Below are 18,440 nucleotides of genomic sequence, written 5' to 3' on the forward strand. Positions count from 1 at the left end.
GGCCCCAGCGCTCGAAAGCATGGCTGGTATTTGTAGTCCATTGTGGTCTGTTTATCCAGCGCTTTAAACTGACTACAATTCCCACAAGGCGCCGCTTCTTTCTCTGTGGCCGTGGTCAATGTACTGTAGTTGGCTGGAGCTCCCGCAATCAGAACAATGACTCCGCACAGCCGGAGAGAGAGGCAGTAGAAAACAGTGATATATCGCACGCAATTTGGTCCTATGTTGTGGTGCTGCTTTTGCATGTATTTTCCAATGCACACATCGTAACAAACATGTGGATACCTACAGAACACGAAAAATACGGCGTCGGTAAGCTCCTGCTGTTCTTTTGTATTTATATTTTTGATTTATTTGGTGTTTATTTGGCGTTTGGAGAGCGACACCAGGTTTGACGTGTGCACTGTTTTGATCAGCATCGAGGGTGGCTTTAGATGAAGTGCACTGCATTGAAAAATAACTGTACGTATACATTCATATCATATATATGTAGCCTGTGCACACAAACACAATGACAATTCGCAGTAGGTAAATAGGGTGACTGTGTAGTGAGTGCACTACATTGTTTATCATCAGTGTCTGCCAGTATAGTGTGCTTTGTTATGGACTGAAGTGTTACAATGTATCCTCAGGTATAAAGCGTGTAATCACCTCCCCAGTGTGGCAATGTACACAATGTATACATTCACGCATGCATGCATTTATATATGAATGAATGGAAGTGATCCAGTTATGCCTCCCCTTCTTATATCGTACAAAAACACATCGATCATTTGTATATCCAACGCCACTGAGTTCTTCATTATGGTTTATTTATTTGTGGGCAATTGTTGGCATCACTTTATTCTCAAATGTATCGAGCTAGCAACCTTGTAATGTCTGTGCAAGTTATAACGTTTCTAGTGATGCATTCCGACGCTTTACTAATCCTCTTCAATAGCAATCACTCTGCCATAGCTGTGTGCTGTCAGGGACCGAGCTAGCAAGGACATAATCAGCAGTACATTAAAAAGAAATCAATATGCAAAGGGAAATTGGCGTTTGCAAAACAATATTAGTGTGTCAGTTGCCCCCTCCCACCCCCCACCACCCGTTACAGACAGATTGCTTAATCTAAGGCTAAGTCGCTATAGAAAAACAGGATCAGTGATGCACTTGTTCTGCAATCAAACTACTGATTCAGGTCCTTTTCTGGGAGCCGGGGCTGGTCTATTGAAAGACAGCAACTTATTTAAATCCATTTTCTTCGACGTTTTAACCTCAGTGGTGTTTTTGTTGCCTCCCGGGGCTGGTCGTGAAGCTTTCCGCACGTTGGTATCACTCCAGGTCACAGCTGGGCTTCTCCATATTGATCCACTCCTTCTGTCAGAGGGTGACATGGGCTCAGCACCCTGGTGTTGACTTCATAACTGGGTGAAAACAGTTGTGCACCTGCAATAGCTTATTCAGCATGCTTTTGCAGTCATAGCAAGAATGAATGCTTTAACTGAATTATTGTATCTGTTCTTATGTGTGTGTGTCTACATATAACCAAAGAAAAAGCTGCTGGTCAAGAGCTAAATACTGTTACTTGGATGTGAAAACTACTTAAACTGTTGGCTTTTGCACATGTTTATTTAGTATATATTTGGAAATAAAATCTGCCAATGGATATATTTTACAGGCAGTGTTACCTTATGTATGTACATGAAGCTAGCTTTTTAAATGGAATATACTTATCCTTATCAGTCAAAAGAGTAACAAAATGAGACAAGAGATGTGAAAATCTAGGATAAGATAGCAAGTGATAGGTGGTCAGCTGAGTGATGAGGCTCCTGCGATAAGATAGCCTTGGCTCCAAGGAAGCTCTTCAAACAGGGAAACTACAAGAAAAGTCTGTGTTTTGCATCATGGACCCCACTCAATAGATAAAGAACAACTGGTAAGCATAACTGGAATAAACAAAACTTGCTGAGGGTGCAAGAAAACTGAATGAGACACTGATTTATTGTAAAAGTCCTGTCATAACCACAACCAAACTTGCTGATCTCAGTTTCATGATATGTGTCCATATCAGTGGGAACTTAAAAGATCTGGAAGAAGCTGCTGTGTTGTATGATGGGTGGAGTCGCAGCTCTGAAACCTTTTGATCAGTTGAAGAAGCCACAAACATCCGTAAATGGGCACTGCCTGTGACTGTGTTTCAGCAAAAAAGATTCAAATGAAAACGGTGGAAATAGTGCTACAGAAGAAATCATTTTTGAACTTTCCAGCTATAAGAGAAGCTGGGTTGTGGTTAGATATAACAGGTCAGAGGTTGTCAAAATAGTTTGAATTGTCTGCAGTTTAGAGGTAGGATTACAGAGGTTTAGCGTTCTTTTGCAGATGCACAAATCAGTGATACACTTCGAATGGAAAAGTCATTTGTACAGGAACAATATGATTCTACTCTTCAAGCTCAAGAAATAGCAGAGGTGAGGAAAGTTGACATAGGGGTGATGGTACAAAGAGTGATGTAGGACAGGCAACAAATAGACAACCCAATGCAGGTATTTTCACGAGGGAATGTCTGCAGTAAAATGCCAGCAAACATGTCCTGCTTTGTATTTTCTTTTGAGGTTCTTATTACTTTTTCATGCGAACAGTTATTTTTTTTGACTGTCCTTTTCCTGGGTTTATTTGCACTGACCCCCACCTTCCTCTTCCACATGATGAAACTTGCCTGTATTTTATCAGAGCTGTTTATTTTGCATCGGTTATCCTGACACTTCTGCACATTTTAAGTGTAAGCTGCAGGAAGGTATATACAATCCATTCACTAATTATGCCAAAGCTTTGCCTTAAGCAGCACAGCCAAATTATAGTATGTCCAAGGACATCTACTGTCTTCAGTAGATAACATTATTTTATCCCGAAGACAGTTTAAAGCAGATAAATAGCGGATGTTCAGCATTTAGAAAGTGAAGGTGATTCAAATGAAAAAAGTGGTAATGAACATGGTAATATGGTTAAAACTGGGACAACTCATGTAATTTCCTATTATTAGCTACTATAAAATAGGACTTTAACTCGCTCTACATTTTACGTGCTTATTTTATTTATATAAAGCAACTTTTAAGCCTGATGCATACTTCTTAAGGGTGTCTGTCAAATAAAATGATTACTCTTGTGACATTTTACATTGATTATGCATGTATGTGTGTATGTATGTATTGTTATCCAGCTCCAATTATTTCAGTCATTTGACAATAGTTGAAAGGTTTGTTACTGACAGTCATTTTACATTCTTTGGGGTGTTATATATAGACATGCTTGTTATGCTTGCCACAATTGTTTATGCTTTTCATCACCCAATTTAGAGAAGACAACAAACTACACAATCCAAGAACGTCAGCAAATGTTTTAGAAATGTTCATCCCGTATCAATGTGCATGGACATTTGGACCCAACAGTGAAATTAGTCCTACCACACCACCTCCAGACAAAACAATCATTCTCATAAATGCTATAGAAGATTTTTTTTTTTTTTAATTTACAGCCAAGTGTTGTTGAAATACTTAGCTCATGTGCTTCAATGTCCATATCTTCTCAGCAAGTATGGCTTTGTTAAGTGGATTTGGGTTCTTTATCCTCCCTTCTTAGTAAGGCCGATAAGCTTGAACTAATTAGGATGGACTTGAAGGGGTTAGGCCAGTGAAAGTTTCAGCGGCATTTGAATATCCAATGTTGGAGCGGTACAGTTGTTCGATTGTGTTGTGCAAACTTAGGTAACTGCTTTGCAGGGAAAGGAAGCACGGTTTGTTAATGCGGGGTCTCCGTTCGCTGATTGGAAGGCATGGGGGAGGGTGTCAGCTGTCAGCTGTTTGGTACTTCCTGAACAAACAACAAGGACAAAGGGAATTAACACTTTGGTAGAGGTCAAGTGTATCCAGACAGTTATCCTTGTGTTTATTTTGAGATGGGGCTTAATTGGTTTACAGGTTTGAGCAGTTTGATGCATCTAAGGGGGTCCATTTGGTCAATTGTTCTTTTATTGCTTGGCACATTCATTAATACACTTAAATCTACAAGTGATACAAATCAGCTCTCTGCATACTAAAAACATACCTGCTTCATGGCCAACAGACACGTGATGAGTTGTTCAGTATGGTACCTTGAAGGTCTTATGGCATTTACCCACGAAACTTTCCAAATCATCCCAAAGGTATCAACTATCACAGAGGACTGAAGATTCTAGGTGTTTGTGTATATTTGCACATAATGAAACCCATTTTTGCATGATTTATAAATATTGTCAGTGGCTTTTAAGAGGGAGCATGTATGATTTGCGAGGGGGACGAACCAAATCACCTCGCTTCCAATAACTAAGCCTCTGGTAAATGAAGTACTGGCACATAAGACCAATCTCCATCCAGTTTATAGTTGGACACACAGATATTTATCATTCATGGGGTGCAGTGGTGAATTTTAAACTTGTTTTATGTCACAAAGCAGGCCCCTTGATGAAGTCAGACTTTCAGACAGGATTTCAAGACCTGTTTCTACCTAGTAGTTCCTTTTTAAAATCCACATTATTCATGATTATTATGAATGTTTTACCTCTCGCTTATCTGAATCCCTCCAGTATTATACAATCATTTTACAAGAAGTGTGATCATCACTTGACATGACTCGATTGCGTCATACAAGTTCCAGTAGCCATTTCTCCTGTTCAAGTCAACCTTTCCAAAATATAATGGATGTGTTCTAGACCGCTCCATATGACAATAAGGAGTCTGGCTGGAACACAAGAGGACTCGTCTAAAGAAACCTTAGATCATCCTGCTCGCTGGTAGTGGAGCTTTCAAAGTTGGATTTATGAAAACGGCTTGCACTGCATGTGAATTAAGTCCTTTATTCATTGAGTCATTTGCGTGACAGTGTGTGCCAGTGTAACACAGTAACAGAAGGCCTATAAAACCCTAGATCAGCAAGTAAAAACCTCCTCCTTCAAGTAGGGTGCGGTGAAGTAATATAATGGATAGGAAGTGAGTCCTGTTAAAATTAATTTGGTGTGAGGGCAGCATTGTTTGACATGTTGGAAGACTTTCAAAAGCCTTCCAGTTTGCAAGATCCGTCGTAACTTCCCCTAAGCAATCATTCTGTGTGTAGAATGCGGAAAAAGCAACAGCAAAGTGTTTATAGTTCTTCCTCAAGGAACAAGCTGTATTACCGACATCACCATTTGGAATACAAAACATCTGAGCTACTGAAATGTTTGTGGTTTAATAGCAAAGATGTGGATTTCATATAATGCCACTCAAACTTTATTTTATTTGCTCATCGTCTCATGTGTAGAAACGTGAAAATGGTTTGATGTGCTTTGTTCTCTTCTGCTGGCAAATGACAATGAGCATCCTTGGCTGTTATTTCATGTCTTTAAATGTTTATTTTTATTGAACACCTGTTAAATTCTTTAAATGTATTGATGATCAAGTGCAAACTACAAATAATATTGACAAAAATCTTTAGCACATACTACCGCAGCATGGTCAATTCATTAGTACAGAATGATTTGGCTAAATCTATATGCTTTACAGATCAAACATTTTTCACCAAATGAAGATGTTGGACAAAGCCTGCTGTCGGAGCAGTGATTCGTCTCATGTTTGTGTATGGGCAGCAGTGAATCACAAACTGCTGTAGGTCATCCTGGGGGGGGGCGTGCTGGTGGGTGGGAGCGATGGTGTGTGTCAAGGGGACTTGCTGCTCAAATCGCCACCAGGCACTATGCCCCCGGGATTTGGAGATTTGTTAAGCAGTGCTGTTGGCAATTCCCTCATTATGCTCAGTCTTAATAAAATTTGCTGTGGGCAAATGGAAAAACAGCCCCGACGCCTGCTAGGTTGTAATTGCTTCTTGATCTACTACTGTGTTCTCATGATTAAGGAATAACGCACAGAGGAAGGGGCAATGCAAGTCAATAAACAGATCTCCCACGTGAATTACATAGTTATTCTGGGATCAAACCGGGCAAGCTATTTCAGTGGAGTTTTGATTTACATGTCTTTATGTACATGGAACTATACTTTTATATTTAGTCAACTGAAATATATATATAGTAGTTTAAAAGGACATTTTTGGAGACAAAACATAATACTTTTCAGCAGTAGCTCCTGTTTAGAAGTGTGTGTTTGCAAACCACTGAAAATCTGTGCTCATAACGCAGAAGGACACATTCTGAATCCAGGTACTAAGGTGACATTTACAAAATCAAGTCAACTGAAACATTGCAGATTGAAACAGAAATATGAATAGGAAATGTAGAATTCTGTAAAACTGTGACCCACCTACCAAGTGGCTTCTGTATGTCAAACATTGTGTTGTATGCATCTGTTCAATTTCTTTACTGATCTGCATGTGAATGTGTGAAAACCAGAGTCTTTGGGGATTTGCTTTGCTTTCTTTAAATAGGCTTGGGGATTCATGATACCTTGGTAATTGCAATATTTGTTTCCAAGATTTGACAGTTTTAAGCTGACACTCTAGTCTTTGTTGGTGTTTCACCCGATTATACAGCACAGATTTAGAAATGAGGAAATGACCGCATTAAGTATTTGCAGAAGCAGCAAAAAAAAAAAAAAGTGTTAATTTCCAATGTTAAACATTTACTGCTTTCAATCGTAACGTCTAGAATTACATGCATATATAGTACATCTGATAAAATAACGAATGTAAATGTTGGTTAATACTACTGTCCTACACTCACCCCCACCCCTAAACAATATGTTTTGCTTGATGTTATTCAACACAACATACCCTGTGGATTGTTTCCTTTGAAACTGGACAAGTGCAGGAGGTTATCCAAGAAGCTTCATGTTCCCGGGGATTGGGACTAATGTTAGTGACAGTCCAAGACATAAGTAGAGATCTTTAGACAGCTTTGAAAAGCCCTGGCACTCGTCCTCTGACTTTTCCTCTCGGCTGAGATTAAACTGATCCTTAAGACCAGAGGTTTCCCTCTTTCTTTCTCTTAGATTGGTCCATCTCTTTATCTATTACTGTACAACACCCTGTCCCCAACACACACACAAACACACACACACACTTTTTTTGTCTCTTATGCAAGATCATAATGATGCTACTGTCATGTACAAATTGAAATGTAAGTATGCAAAATGAGATTTCAGTATTTGTTTACTTTCATAATTTCCTTTAGGCAGGTTGTTTGTAGGGATAGGAAACTGCCAAAACCATCTGGCTGCTGCATCAAGCCAGCATAATTTAAATTTCTTACCATTCAGGTAGAATCTCTTGGAAATTGTGGAAAACTTGTGATCCATCAGCCTTGAGGTGGATGATGCAGGTTTGTAGGGCAGCTGGGGGGGCTTCTCTAGTCAGTCCAGAGTGTGTATATACATACAGTAATGGAGGACCAACTCTTGTTTTATTTACATAGAACCAAAGACTAAATGTATGTTTATTTACTTTGTTTTGTGGAGGGGGAGTTCCTCCAAAAGGCACAGCAGGTTTTGTTTCTTCTCATACTTCTCTCAACCCCCAGGAACCTTGCTTTTCTGCTTTCTTCAGGCGCTCTCACATTAGAGATGTACAGACTTGCGGTCCTTGCAAACGTCTTCAGCACATATGGTGTGCGTGGGAGAAAGCATTCTGCAGTCTTTAACCCTTTTCCACGGGCACATCTGACATGAGCCAGTCCTTCGACAAGAAGGTTTGCAGCTTGAACAAATTTGTAAGCATCTCAATAAAAAGTCACTTTCTCTGAGATGTTTAAGGTGCTCAGGAGAAACCAAATTAAATGGCCACATTCGTACATAAAACCAATTTGGGGCTAGACCAAATGTTGATCCTGTCGCGTTTTGATTTATAAATAGTATAAAGTGTTTTTTTGCACTAAATAAACCGCGATAGGGGAACGATTTCCAATCTGTAAAGGAACCTTCAAGGCAGACTTTTCAAACATAATTATCGTAGATCGTGTTTGAATTTTGATTGTACTGCAAATTGTAATTGTCTTTGCATTAACTGTTTTGGTAGTTTTTGATTATAGAATGGATCCAATTATTTCATATTGTGTGTATATTAATTTTCGCTTGCTACCATGCCATGTCTGTCTGAAAGAGAAATACTTAAAAAATAATAATACACTGTTGTATATTCTCTCTTCTGCATGTTTTCCTTAATAGAATAATTGAATTTTAACCTAATTTAACCAAATTTTAAGTAGGAACCAGATTTTTTTAAGGTTTCTTCTCAAGTAGTGAAATGGTTTCTGAAGTTCCATTGAAGTTGTTTATCAAAGGGAGGTACCTTCCTTTTTCTTATCATAGTCCTGGACTTTCCCCCTGAATCCATTCAGCCGGGTCAGAGCTGAACTATTGTCTAAAAAAAAAAAAAAAGTGTAAAAACAGTGGGAGATTTCTTTCCATGCCTAGTATTTAAAACAATCATGTTCTGTACATGTTGTTGTTGTGATCGGTCGGGTGTCATTAAGACAAATAAAACAACACTTTTTAAAGTTTTAAACAGATGTTCCCATCACACTTTTTATTCCTGTTATTTTTAAATGTGGATTTGGGGGATTCAGACACCCCTCCCTCCCACTGGAGCACTGCAACGTGATCTGTGTGACAAGTGCTTCGAACTTCTATAGCTCCGTACCCCAGTCTGTTTACTTTTCAACACTTTTGGTGCGAGCCAACGAGCTATTAAATGTACTTGACACTCGTACTTTTGGTTTTGTCCCTGAATATAATCATGGGGCTAGATTAAATCACAACCTTGCCCCACCCACTAATGGGAAACTGCAGACCTGAACTTGGTAGCAGTTATATTTATTTGTAGAAGACAGGAGTTATCTGACAATCAATAAGGCTGCTACTGAGTACAGGTTTGTAGTTTTCTATTAGCGTGTGGTTCCAATTTGTGATTGAATCCTAGCCTTAGTTGGGATTAGATTCTGCTCTTATTAAAAAAAATCTCTGTGTTTCCACCTAACACATCGCCACTTTGTGTGTCAGTCAGTCAGAGAACAGATTCCAGGTAATGTAGGTCTGTCCTGATGCTCTTTAGATGACCCCATTAACACTTGGGAATGTATTGTTTACTCAGGACTTCAAAGGAATTTCTGGGCAAGACTTCTGGCATGTGGTCATGTACAGCATGTGCAGCAGTATCTTTCCTTGTGTTTTATTTATTTCAGGCCTTCAGTGATGACTCTTTTAATAATATTGAAGCTAAGTTATGGTAATTATATGATATGCATTTTAAAGGGCAATGGTTCTCCATTAATTCTTAGAGAAAGGTTTTACTTAGATGTTCATGTATATAAGTAATTCATTAAATGTTCTTAAGATGGGCACAAACTGCTATTTAAAGTGGTTCAGAAAATACGTTTTGTGAATTGTCACGACAACATGCATGTTTTTTCACTGTTTAGTCATGACCTGCTTTTCAAAGTGCCATGGGTGTAAATTGGTTAAACTACACACTTCTTTTACACATCTTATGAGAACCTACCTGAAGATAAACTAATTAATTCACTGCATGATGTATATGTGCAGCTATGACACACTGTAACACTTCAAAGCACAGTACAAGTGGCATGAAAATATTTTAAGGTCCTCCTACAAATGCTGCTGCCGAACAAAATGAATACATTGTTATTCGTCTTTTTTCAGATGCTTTCCAATAACAGATCTTTGCGTTACAATTGTACTACATTTTTCAATTGGGAGATAAAAGTCTGGGCAATTGAGCTATGCTTACTGTACTGCAGCCCAATCCAGGTTGACTTGCATCTTCACAGCTGCTACTGGTAGCTGCCTATCGCAACCACAATCCATCCCATTCAATTAATGTTAGATAATATAAAAGATAACTGCTGATAATATACGTTTTTTTTTAACGGGAGCCATTTCCCAGACTCTGCTGACCGTGAAGTTTTCATTTTCTGTCCTGCCTGAAATCCACGCAACTTCTCTGATGACCATTTAATTGTTTTCCAGAAAGTACACAGTCATTGTAAAGAGCTGTAAAACAATACATAAAAAATGAAGTAGTACAGTTGAATATAGTAGATCTTGCCTACAGAGTAAACATGATGTCTTGTATGATGGGGTTTAGGGAAGAATATGAAAGCTTTCTGAATGTCTCACTTAATCATATCACTGGGGTTAACCTGTCAAGAATGTTTTTTAGCATTTATGTTTTTATAGCACATGAATACTGATCCCTGTTTTGCTACACAGAAATGCATTTAGATCCAAAGAGCTTTCTGGGGATTTTGCATTTTCCGAGTTTCCCAACTGCAGCCCTGGGATTGCAAACAAGGAACTTGAACACCATCCTAATTACACAGTGTAGAAAACACAGTTGGGACAGATGCATTTTCCTCTTGAAGGAATGGAGCCATGTTATATTTATGATTCAGGTACAGTAGTGTGCTTTATTGTAAACGAATTTGCAAACTGTTATCTAGGTTATTCTGGAAAAAGCAGGTATGTTTTTTTGTAATTCAGTACCCATGTTTTTCAATTGATTTATACTCAGTGGCATTAGAGACCAAACACACAACCAGTTTTGTTTAATTAATCCCAACCTGTGCCTGAGAGCTCCCATTTATGTATAATACTAATTTTCCCACCCCCCCTGTAGAATTGACAGGGAATGTTTTTGCTGCAGGCAGATTGCTGTTTTTTTAATATTGTTGTTATTATTCTCCCACTGTTGTTTATGGTTTCTGCAATCTGTGATTTATCTTACCTCATTAATATGCTTGGTTTGCTCCATTTCGTTATACCTGTGAATTGTTTGCTGTTTTGAAGCTGTTTAAAGGCCATCTCCCAGATGCAGACGAATCTAAACTTTGCTAAGATTCTCCCCTCCCCCGCGACACTCACACCTTAAAGCTGGAAAACTGGAATCTCTCAACAACAGAGAGGCATAAGGAAATTAACACTAGACTGGGAGACTTGTTTTTCCCCTGCTATTACTAACAGTACAGGCCTATATCGTGTGGACAGTAATAAATCAAGACCAAAACCATATTTTGATAGTACTGCTAATACCGATTATAAAACTTTAGTTCCCACGAGATACTAAATCGTTCGCATGAGATACTAAATCATTCTCACGAGATTTTATTTTTCTCTCAGGTCCCTTCCTGTGCTCCATACATAGCAGTGCTTGAAGCAATGTTTTTATTTTAATAGCCAGGAGTTAATCCCAGTTTTTTCTTTATGGTCGTCAGAAAAATAAAATGATCGCTCCTAACCGAACAGAAATATAATAAATATATACATATTACTTTCAAAATATTTTATAATGATTCCAGCGGTAGTTGAATGTTTATTTACTTTTCTGCCTTCTGCGCAATTGTTGCATTTATTTTTAACTCGTAAATAACCATATGCTGCATCTCACCCAATTACTTTTTGGTGGTCATGCAGCAATTTTTTCAAGGCATTGATTATTGATATACGGTCTTACATTTCCATAGCCTCTGTACATGAACAGTTCACTAAAAAGAAAGGTTGGGAAACTCAATAACCAGAATGGACAGAGATACTATATATGACTGTTACTGCTGTAACTCTTCACTTCTGATTGGTTATAAGGCTTATGATTGATTGATGATTGACTATTGGTAATAGAAGGTCAGAATTCTGAACATTCCACCTTTATTTTCATTGACAGATTTATTTATTTTCTATTGATTTATAAATCAGTCATTATTTATCATATCCTGGTCAACTGTCATGCAACCTACTACTAGGTATGAAGAAGAATGACTGTACTAAGTTTGGTATGTGTAGTGCGAAAACTGTGGGAGGAGTTAGCGATTGTCAAACCTTTATACATTCTGCACGAGAATGCGGGCTAATAATAAAGCTCCTGTGAGAGATCAGCGCTGCGACGAGTGAGTCATCCGAGTTCATTCTCATATGTGGACTCGCAACACATCGTGATCACCTGAACAAAAATAAGATGTCTGCCCAAATTTACTCACTGTTTCTCAAACATTAGCTACACGCTGTCTGAGAGTGTAATAAATAGAATCCCGCTTATGTTATATTTGTGTGCAGTGGGCAGTGGTTTTGAATTAGCTACAACATAACTAAACATACACATTTGTTTTCTGAATACTGAACACGTACACCAAATAAAATCAGGGCCTAATCTCACTTTATTCCTGATCCAGCCTTTAGTTGATTTAATCACCTTCATGAGATTTCAAATTCCTTATCGGTGTTTTCTAGATTTTATTAGCCGAGATCTGTCATTAGATATAGATTGTCCCACATGAAAAGTAAAGATGGTGTGAAAGATGTATCCTTTTACCTGAATAACATTTTGCCTTGAAACTTTTGAGATCTGTTTAACTTTTTTCCAAACACCCTACCCCATGGGGCGTGGAGATTGTTGAAGTTTCTGACAACAGTTAATGCAAACATTTGTGAGTGACATTTCCCATTTATGTAAATCCCAGTTGAAAGCCTCCTCCATTCCCAGTCCCCCGGCTGGGCAGACACTCTTGTCAGTTTGGGAGGTGAAGAGATACACAGCAACAGATTGTTCCATATTTGCAGATATTCCCTGGGTTTCTGCATTAATTTATCATAAGTAGTGGGAAGATTAGCGGCAGACTTTTACTGAGCTCGAGAGAAGGGCTAAATTGCACAGCATTTCTGTCAAAATATAAATCGGCTAAGGTCACATGTTAAATAATAATTTCTTGCCTATGTGCACTGAAGTATGCTTTGGTTCCTTAATTGTTCTCTTTTGCCATAAGTGCTTAACTCTTTCGAACTGTCATGTTATGTTTTATTTTCCATCCCTCCCCTTGGGCATAAGGGTTTTATATGAGAACCACAATGTAACTGAACAAGGGGAATCAAGTATATTTTTCTCCCTTATTTCTATATTCATTTTTGTTCCTCTCCCCTCCCTTCAATCACCACTAACTCTTCGGACAGACCGTATGAGTCAGAGCAGACAAGCTCATGTGATGACTGACTGATGCACACCATGCCCTGTATTTGCAGTGTATGACTGTGAACCTACACTACCCTGTGTGCTAAGTAGTGCCTGTGTTGTGTCATGAATGTTTAGGTGTACTGCAATGCACCAGTCAAACCGATCAAATGCATGGGTCTCATCCTCGTTAAACAGCCTTGTTATCCTCATTATTTCTTTATGTTTTCAAAAGAACTGAACACTATTGGTGTTACTGCATCTAAAATTACTTTCATCATTTCAGTTTTATATTCAAGTCCCATATTAAACTCTTACATTAAGTGTAGATTTTTGCACCAGTTCATGTTTTATATCTGACAAACTATCACTTAAAACAACCCTTTGCTGTCAGGATATTCAAATTCACAACTGGTCCATGTCTTTGCTTTCAGTTACTTGTCAAATTAACTGTTAGTGTGTATAGTGCCTGGTTTATATTGTTGGAATTTAAAGCTTCGTTTTAATCCAAGCAGTTTTTTGCTTTACTGAGTTCAGCTAATGAGCGTTAATGCTAAAAATAATGAAACACAAGTGAGTTTTTCTGCAGTGTACACAAGAATGACACAGTTTCTACAGAGTGGGCTGGCAGGTGTTTATTTTGGGTTGTGGTATATATCGCTGTTTGCACATCCTCTATCTAGTACCTACCTGGTGATGCACTTTGCTGTGTTCTTTGCACATAGCCTTTCAATCTAATGGAAAAAAAACAACCATTTGACTTGATCAAACAATAAAAATGGCAACTACTGTCATTTGTCATTTGATTAATTGTTTTGTTGTGTGATATCCGTCAGTGTGCTGCTCATTTTCATCCTACTGATGCCACTCATGCTTTATAGTGTTTCAACTTCAGGCAGCAAGTTGGGTTTCTTATCATTATTCACATTAAATATGAATTTAGAGTCTCTAATCTTTTGATCTTCAACCAAGGGAAGTGGCCTTTTTATTTATCAGTTTATGCTTTTTCAGAAAACTATGCCAACATTTTGACTGTGAGCTTTCATTCTCTGATCTCTCACTTCCACCTTTACTGTAGAGAGGACACCACTGTGTTTTCTGAAGTTTCCACCAAATAAGTGGAACAGTTGTGGCACCCATTTTCTTTACATCATCCCTGGTGATGTGGTAATAATGAGAAAAGGCATCTCCTTTTTGTCTGTAAAGAAGTATGAGGTATTGATTTATGTCATTTTTACACTACAAATGGTGCATGTTTCGATTAAAAATATATGGGGACAAATTCTAGACTGACTTCTAAAGACTTTGCAATTGCTGTCATGTTCTGTTTTGTATGTACGTTGCTAAATTTAGAGGTTTTCTTGATTTGTTATGGAAGGTCTGAGGCACGAGCAAATACTCTCCTCATTTCTCCTCTGCTCAATCTTCTTTGCACATGGTACCATAATCCCGTGTGGATCCCTCAATCTCCTGGCACCACAATATCAGCATTATACCCTGTACCAAAAGTACATTTTTACTGCATGCTTTTACCTACCCTGTCTATCTCGCACAAAGAGGATTGGCCTAAAGAAAACGCATCTTGGCATCTGTAGCGCATCTAACTACTGAAGGTTTTATAACCCAGCCACACACACACATACATACACACACACACACAACAAAATCTGTCTAGGTAGATTTAAATGATTTTAAACTATTGATTTTGGTGAAGGATTGTACGTTTGTTTGCTTTGCAGACAGAACAATACTAGAACTTTCAAATGGCACCCAAACCACTCTTAAATGTCAATCATAGGTCGTGTGTGACGTGGATGACCTGTATCATGAACAGGAGGGCATTTCGGCTTCAATTTGCCACTCTAACAACTTCTCCCAAAGGCAAATGTACAAAATGTCATCAAACTAAAATAAGATCAGGTCAAAAACGTCTTTATAAAAACATTGATTCCATATGGATTGACCCATGTATAGCCCAGACTCCGTATTAAACTATTCTGGTTTGTACTGGTTTGTGTCTGGATCACATCCTGCCAAAAATAGTGATTTCCTTTTAATTGTATTGTTAATTAATATTGCTGAAAACTGCAGGAGAGGTTACGATTATATACATAGAAACATAATAAACACTCATGATTGAAATAATGCCGAGTCTGGCAAATATTTCTTACAGGGGAGTTTTTTTAATTTTATTTTTTAAATTAACACTTCAGTTAATGTAGTTTGTTTGAAGTGTAAATGATTTTCCAGCCCTTTTGATGTTCAGTAATGTTAGAAACATTCACTTAATACAAGTTTCTTTCTTCTTCTGTGCAGGTGTTTCATTTAATTACCTTTAGAATCTATAAGGAAAGAGGGGCTTCAAAATTATTAGATTTTTGTTTTCAGAACCAAATCCTTTGAAATATGCAAACTAAATGCATCCTACTAGATCTCCTTAATAGGATATACTATTAATTTGTTGTTTTCCTGTTTGTTGTGACATGTATTAATCTAGCAACTAGCTTTAAATGGTGTAAATGGCTTTAGATGACCTAATTCACATTTGAAAGTGGGGCAGCTTTGCATTTTTCAACATCACTTACTCTACTTCTTTATGGATTTTTCCTGCAAAGGTCTCAGCATGAATTAAATTAGCCATGCATTGGTACTTTTACATTGTTTTCAATTATTACCAGCTTTTGCTTGTTGTCTGTGCCATTATTAATTCTAATGATGCCAAATATATTTTACATCCTTTATATGGCTCTGGGCTGGTTAAGTAGTGTTAAATGTAAAACACGAATGAAACAACTTAAAACAAATAAGACTAATTTAAAATTATTGTCCATCATTTGATATCGTATTGTAAATCATATTCATGGCCTGAAATTAAAATCTGAACTGTTGTCATATGTTTTCGCTGAGTTCATAAGGAGCTTTTGGGTAATTGCAGGGTGTCTGTGGCTGCTCTTGCAGTAATGCCAGGCATACAGTTCTTGGTGGCAGTTGTACAGTTTCTCAAGTTGTGGAATTTAAATAATCCAACCCGATACTCAAGTGGGGAGCACATTTGCTACAGAATTATTTCAGCAGCTGAAACATTTTGCATTTGAAAAATGTTAACCATGTATGTTATCTAGTTAGAATCTGAGTTATCAAGGACTAAGGCCTTGCCCATTCCACTTACATGTTGTTAATGCCTCGCCATTTTATAGTATTTGTTAAAAATGGGCATACTTTAAACCACATCTAATTGAAACTCTGTTATGGCTTTATTAATCTGAAGAGTTATTTAAACATATCACAAGAGCAGCCTCTGAACTGAGTAAGATTGTGTACTGTACTAGTTACGTCCCAGATTGATAGGTTTTATCTTTCCAATTTGAAAGCAAGCCAGAAGAAAGCTGTGATTGGATTGAAAAAGTTAAGCTAATCCTGTTAGGGTCTTGTGTTCTGATTTTCTATTGTTGCATAAATTATACATTTAATTAATATTTCTCTGCAACTGGTATTAATACGTCCTTTGAAATAAGCCACAATTGCACGACTGGAGAAGCCGAGGCTCTGATGAAGCTTTAATCTTGACTATTTCACCTCCCCTATGTTGTAGACCTGGGTATAGAAAATAACTTGATCTGTTCTGTTAAAGTAGCATTTAAGCAGTGTACTAATTAGTCCAAACAAACGGTGCATTTTTACATTTTCAATATAGTCAATCTGATCTCCATTTACCTGTGGTACTTTGTGACATGGGAGGTTTCTTCAGCCCAGTTCTGGAGGTTCATGGTCCTTCTCGATTTTGCATATCTTGAGGCGATTAGCTCTCATATAGCACGTTCTTCTCTTCCAAGCATTTGTAGAATCCATTTCGACATGCCTTATCTTCTCTCCATTAATGCCTGCCCAGAGGTCAGTGTCTGTGAATGAAACCAATTCCTCCATGCAGGGGCCCGATTAGAATGAGCCACCTGTGCTGCCGTTCCTGTGAATCATCTCAAGCTCATAACTGCTGCTGCTTGCCAAGACCATAATTTGGCCTTCATCAGTCAGGGCAGCTCTCGTGTGAAATACAACACTGTGGGTTGATGGTGATGTTTCAACAGTCGTTGTTAGAGCAGCGGTAATCGCTGTTGAAGCAGCAAAGCATCAATTCTCCCAATACCCCATCCAGTAGGAGTTCGGGGGACCTCCGAACGTTACATTTGAACTTTCTTCGAGTCCTACTGCTGTGACTGCTGAAAGCCTGTATGTTTCTTATTGATTTGAAGTATGATTATAGAAATAATGAAAGAATATGTGTTGTGTACCTTTTAATAATACAATCCCTCCAATGGCACTTACTGACACCAGATGGGACCTCACTGATGCACTGATTTTGGATTTCATAACCATAACGTGTGCATTCTTATTATTGATTGATTGAATGATTGAGGTTTAGAGTGGGAGAAAGTTTATTTGTTGTGTTTTTTTCTATTTCAACTGTTCCGTGTTCCAGAGAAAAAATTTATAGGAATAAATAAGTGTGTTCATCCATTGTGGATTTTTTTTATTGCAAGAAGCAAAATCTCTAATAAACTGTATTTCCTGTATTTCATGGCCATTATGAGTGTATACATTTTAATGTATTATTTTCTTGCATCTCTTTAAGAGAACATCTGTTACTGTCAGAAACGAGGCAGACCTGTTTTATAAATGTATTCTGTGCTACGCAAGTGCCCCATATGCTGTTGTTCAGACTATAATATAAAGATAATGATATATGGAAACAAAAAATGAGGTTTCCTTGGGCAGAATTGTGCTGTGAGAACAACCCACACTTAGCTGCGTTTAAACTCAACCTCACCTCTGTAATAGAGAAACATTTTTTTTTAGAGAGTTCAGATCTGCTCTTAACTGTGCCCTGTGAAACAATGATGGTGGTAATCAGATTAAGCAATGACTCCAAGGCATTGCTTTAGGAGGTTTAGTTTGCATGTTCAAGTACAGGGCAAATGAGTGTACCGTTCCCGAGGAGGGATCGCATGTCATTGGAAACATGAGTGTGAAGATTGAATGCACTATTAGTATGTATTTTATATATTTTTTAAATATGAAAATGGCTTATTCCTCTCCAGCACTTCCACATTTTAATTATTTTTCAAGAGTTAGAATCTGAAGTTACCATATGGTCTTGCATACTTCACTGAACTTGGGAAAGACGCACTGGGTGATATTCAACATCTGCTTTGTCTTATACAATCATACTGTCACCTGAGTGGATTATGGTTTTACATAAAGAGTGCCAACAGTATTGCATGTAAATGAAGCTTTATTTAGCTTTGAAATGGCCAGTTCCTGGTATAATTAACCCACATACAACAGCCCCCACATTTAATCAGACCCTCATTGAAGTGGAATGAAGAGTCAATTTAGCAAGATAATGCATCAAAATTAAAGTGTTGTATAACTATCAATATTTTATTTATCAGTACAGATATCTGTCACAAATAGTTAAAATAATTCAA

General features: G+C 37.8%; 1 protein-coding gene across 6 annotated transcripts in view; it reads left to right on the top strand.

Moving 5' to 3' along the window:
- The first annotated feature begins 119 nt into the window (after positions 1 to 119).
- Positions 120 to 18,440, top strand: part of LOC136771338 (dedicator of cytokinesis protein 4) — a 96,858-nt gene continuing 78,537 nt past the window's right edge. For all 6 annotated transcript variants that reach the window (XM_066723571.1, XM_066723575.1, XM_066723572.1 and 3 more), the window contains exon 1: positions 120 to 312. In XM_066723571.1, coding sequence (XP_066579668.1) covers positions 276 to 312 — 37 coding nt within the window. In that variant the 5' untranslated portion in view covers positions 120 to 275. The remainder of the gene's footprint in view (positions 313 to 18,440) is intronic.

This window comes from Amia ocellicauda, chromosome 15 (assembly GCF_036373705.1).
Source record: "Amia ocellicauda isolate fAmiCal2 chromosome 15, fAmiCal2.hap1, whole genome shotgun sequence".
NCBI classification, from domain to species: Eukaryota; Metazoa; Chordata; class Actinopteri; order Amiiformes; family Amiidae; genus Amia; species Amia ocellicauda.